Below are 5,000 nucleotides of genomic sequence, written 5' to 3'. Positions count from 1 at the left end.
TTGCGTAATCACACAAAGAACGGATATGACTCAAGTGTCTTTACAGTTTTGATGTATAACTGCAGTGATCATTCTTATGGGATAGACGTGATGTTGCACAAGTGATTCTCATTGATCACAGTTCTCAAGGGAAAACGGGCTTCGGTATACCAGTCGGGGAAAGTAACATTGAAAGAAGAAAGATTAAGAAACAAATAAAGAATTTTTTTTTTATCATTTAGTTGATAGTGTAGGAAAGTCAGAAGATTTTTTCCTTCGAATTTATGTAGAGAATATTTAAATCTTTGTAATGTGGGACTTTGAACAAAGAGCATCAGTTGAACAATTTTTTTCACTCTCTTTTTTCTCTCTCACTCTCGTTCTCTCTTTATTCTTTCAATATTATTTTAAATCATGTACAAAAAAGAGGAAGAAAAATGATGAAAGAGTAGTAGAAGGAAAAAAGAAAAAGAAAAAACAAACACGAAAGCATACTGTTTTAGCACCCATTCATCACCATTTTAATTGGGTTTCTGCACACATAAGTTCATCTTTACTGCGCATTTTGTAAGCCCCGCCCCGCCCTCCCCCTTCCTCTCACGCCGGTTCCCCAGGGCACAATGGGGCATCCGGGACACTGTGACCTCGTAATACTGAAAAGACCACGCCCATTACGCCCTCTCGTGGTCATTTTTTTTCTTCTTCACAAGAATGCGCATCGTTTCTGTTTGTTATTGATCTCAACTACCACTACCACTACTACTACCATTACTGTAAACACCATTCCTACCATCATCACCATCATTAAACATCATGTAACCACCATCCACACCATCACCATCACCATCATTCCGTCTACAACCCTAATCACCTCTTTCTCTCTCTCCCGCAGGCATATCGGAAGGACAAGAGTAAGATGGTGCAGGTGGCGCGTATGGTGTGCATCACCATCCTAGCTGCCGCTTTCCTCATCGGCTTCTTCACTGTAACTTCACAGTGGATCAACAACAAAGCTTGCGACTGTGAGAAGGTAGGTGTGATGACCACTAATGTCTGAGATCTTTCTAAGTTGTTTTCGTGGGATGTTGGCTTATCTGTCTTATGATTTGTTTAGTTATGCTGATCAGAGTCTGTTTGTGGATAATATTTGTGTATAAATATATATTTTTTTCTTATTTTTCAATTTTACATACACACATACGCATTCGAACAAACACACACACACACACACACACACACACACACACACACACACACACACACACACACACACACACACACACACACACACACACATATATATATATATATATATATATATATATATATATATATATATATATATATATATATACATACACACACACACACAAATTCATATGTATATGTAAACACCTAACACGAACCTATTGCTAAGGCGTTGCATATCCCGCCTTCCATTCCCTCGGACTCACTGACATTTCCCTCCCCCGCGCATGACTCAGCCGCAGTCAGCCACTTTCACCGGGCGATCCAGCAACTCATTCCCGCCTGGAAGAAATCATGCACAAAAATCAACCCCAATCCTACATTTCTCCCCCCCCCTTTTTCTTCTTCTAACGCCGCCCGCTACTCCCTCAGGCCGCCCACCATCATGGACCGGAGCACTTGAGCGCCGCCAGCTTCGCAGGTATTCCTCGAGTGGAGCCTCTAGTCGGCCTCAACAATGACAAGATCGACCAGAGAGTTAGCAACAGCCTCGACGCCGGGGATGACACAAGCCTCTCCAAGGTCGACCTCGAGGATGAAGCCAAGCCGGAGATCAAGGTAGAGCAGAAGGTCGTCGAGGAGATCATTCCTCAAGAGGTCAGTCTAGGTCGATTAATTTGCTTATCCGTTTTGAAGAAAAATTCGTATGGAATTGAATAATAGTTTCGATGAATAAAGATCACGATGAATGAAATTAATAGAATGAAAAGACATATCAATATAATGCTATTTAGTTGATGGCGAATGACAATACGATTTCATAAAAAAACAACAAAAAAAAAAAAAAAAAAAAAACAAGATTGAGAAAGTGGAAAGTCACTCCTATGTCTAAAACCTCTCTTCTCCCTTATCCTTTCTTTCAAAAAACAAACAAGATTGAGGAAGTGGAAGCTGTGGTGGACGAAGTGGTGCACGAGTTGGAGGAGGAGGAAGAAGCCATGGAGGAGGAGCGCCTCGGCCTCCAGGACATCATGCGCGCCCAGATGGAGGAGATGAAGAAGAAGGTCAAGCTTCCCATTGACCTCATCCTTGGCAACCCTGCTCTGGTAAGGACGCGTGGAGGAGTAGATGAATAGATGAATATATTAATGAATTGAATATGTTATATAACGAATGCGTGGATGAGAGTAAATGCAGGATACACTAAAGGGATGAACATATCAGAAGATGAATATAAAAGCGCAAATACAAACATAGATTGATTAGATGATTAATTTTAGGACAATGACAGGACATATATATATATGTATATACCTAAAAAGAACGCCCATGCCAACGCCCCCCTCTCTCTCTCTCCCTCTCCCCCCAGGCCGGCCGCGACGTCAACTGCGAGGTGGAGCGGCGCCAGCAGCCCCTCGGCCCCGGCCTCGTCACACAGGCCATCATCGTCACCTGCCACGACAATGACGACGATGATGACGTCACGGAGGAGTCGCAGGAGGCCCTCCCAACCATGCCCCTCGTCCCCCTGCAGGGCGCCCGCCGCATCGCCCCTCCTCTCTCCCTCATCGCCCCCATCATGAAGATGCTGGCCGCCCGTGCCCGCGCGCGCGCCGACCGCCCACAGCCCCAGATCATCCAGACGTCCAACAGTGGCCCCTTCCCTTTCCCCTGCTCCCCCAACGGCCCCTTCCCCTGCCCCCGCGGCCAGCCCAAGCCCACCATCACCATGAGCGGCCCCATCATCCGCAAGGAGATCGTCATGAAGGCCCCCGCCCCGGTCTTCAAGTCCTCCGGCCCCATCAGTGGTCCTATCAGCGGCCCCATCAGTGGTCCTATCAGCGGCCCCATCAGCGGTCCCATCAGCGGCCCCATCAGCGGCCCCTTCCCTGGTCCTCGCCCTAACCCCTTCAGCGGCCCCATCCCCGGCCCCATCCGCGGCCCCATCCCCGGCTCCATCCGCGTCCCCTTCGGCGGCCCCCTGTCCGGCCCCATCAGCAACGGCCCCCTGCCCATCCAGAGCCGCAGGGACGGCCCCTTCCCCTTCGGCCTGCCCCGCCCCATCCCCCTGCCCGCCTCACAGGTGGTATCTAAGTTCCAGGAGGAGAAGGAGGAGCCCCGCCACCGCATGCTGCCCTTCCCCTTCCGCCCCGCCGCGCGCATGACCCCCCGCTTCCTCCCGCTCATGAACCTCTCCCCGCCCTCCGCCGAGCGCATGCAGCCTCCCGTGCCCATCTCGTCCCTGCGACGAGGAGCTGTCAAGATCGAGGAGCTCCCCCGACCCCTCCCCGAGGCCAAGGGACGCGCCCTCTCCTCGCCCATCCCCCTCAAGTTCCTTCCCGGACGCCTTCTCAACAGCACCCCCTGTAAGTACGCCCTTCTCGTGTTTCCTTGATGTAGACTAGACGTCGTGCCTTTGCTCTGCCGGAAACGGTTGCAAAAGATATAAACGGAATTTGCTCATTAATGCAACAATTCACTCACGCCTCTTTTGAAGCTCATGTAATGCTCATATTCTTCAAACTCTGTCCTTAGTCTAATCCAGCTGGAAGGTCGTCTCACTCGATGTCCTTTCCTCCCGCAGTCCTCATGACCTCCAAGCGCACGCTGCCCCCCCGCCCCGTCACCCACATGGAGATGCAGGCCGAGCCCAAGAAGGACGACCCTATGATGCACATCAAGGACTTCGGACCCCCGAGGACCCACACCGTCATCGGCCCCACTCCCCCGCGCCCCCAGCCCCCACAGAACCACCCTCCCCAGCCCCAATCCCCAATCCAGCCTCCCCACCCTAACTTCCAGCCCCCCCAGCCCCAGCCCGAGGTGCACCCCCACCCCAGAGTCCTCCCCCTCAGCCACGCCAGCAACATCCCCAAGGAGATCATGTCCCCGCCCGAGCCCGTCGCCCACATCACGAGGATGCCGCCCATCGCCGGCACACAGATCCCCAGCTTCCCACCCCCACCCCGCTTCCATCCCGAGGGCCGCTCCTCCAGCGTCAGCGAGATCAACCCCGACGCCGAGATGGTCGTCGAGGGACCCGCCTCACAGGGCCCCTCCAAGGCCCCCGGCGAGCCCCGCAAGCATCACCTCCTTATCCTTAACTAATCCCGCGTCCTAATGTGCGTGCGTATGCGTGTGTGTGTGTGTGTGTCCGTGTAGTAATAAAGAAGGTCAGGCTAATCCACACAAAAATGAACTAATTAAAAGACTCGAGTGAGTCTCTAATCTCCGCAAAACTTCATGATTAATCAGCTGGTTTGACCAAAATGAACGTTAGCTTCGACACGACGAGGGACTCAGATAACAGCGGGCGTGCCTTTTCTACCCCGCGTCGCTGGCTGAACACAGGCACACACAAACACACACACACACACACACACACACACACATACACACACACGGTACACATGCACACACGTACACATACATGAGCACATAAATACACATATATCTCTCCTTTTTCTCTCCCCTGATCAACATATTATTTTTAAGTGTATCTACAGAGTATCTACTGTATTACGTTGTATAAATTTTTTTCTTGAAAATGGCAAATTATCACTTTCCTCCGAGACTTCACTAAGCCCCGTTTCAAGTAGTAAATAAACAATCTAAGTCATCTAGTATTATCTGGCGGCGTCTGAGGCGAGAACGTCAGTCGAGACCACGCCCCTTAACCCCGCCCTTCCGAAGTAAGCCCCGCCTACTCCCCTTTTCAGTCACCCCTTTTCTCTTCTCTCGCTCTCTCTCTCACTTTAATCACACTTAAAACAAAGATCTCGATTAGAAATGTTACCTGAAGAAATCAGTCAACCAAAGATAGAATAAACAAA

General features: G+C 50.5%; 1 protein-coding gene across 1 annotated transcript in view; it reads left to right on the top strand.

The window, feature by feature from the left end:
• Window positions 1–5,000, top strand: part of LOC122254035 (uncharacterized) — a 28,726-nt gene that overhangs the window by 23,438 nt on the left and 288 nt on the right. The window contains exons 2-6 of the mRNA XM_043017508.2: window positions 872–1,009; window positions 1,600–1,824; window positions 2,103–2,273; window positions 2,537–3,533; window positions 3,752–5,000. The exon at window positions 3,752–5,000 is cut by the window's right edge and continues 288 nt beyond it. Of these exons, the coding sequence (XP_042873442.2) occupies window positions 872–1,009; window positions 1,600–1,824; window positions 2,103–2,273; window positions 2,537–3,533; window positions 3,752–4,275 (2,055 nt within the window). The 3' untranslated portion in view covers window positions 4,276–5,000. The remainder of the gene's footprint in view (window positions 1–871; window positions 1,010–1,599; window positions 1,825–2,102; window positions 2,274–2,536; window positions 3,534–3,751) is intronic.

The sequence above is a fragment of the Penaeus japonicus genome, unplaced genomic scaffold, assembly GCF_977035675.1.
Source record: "Penaeus japonicus unplaced genomic scaffold, GWHDUDI00000001_assembly GWHDUDI00000001, whole genome shotgun sequence".
Taxonomy (NCBI): domain Eukaryota; kingdom Metazoa; phylum Arthropoda; class Malacostraca; order Decapoda; family Penaeidae; genus Penaeus; species Penaeus japonicus.
This window is presented reverse-complemented; position numbering and strand designations above follow the sequence as displayed.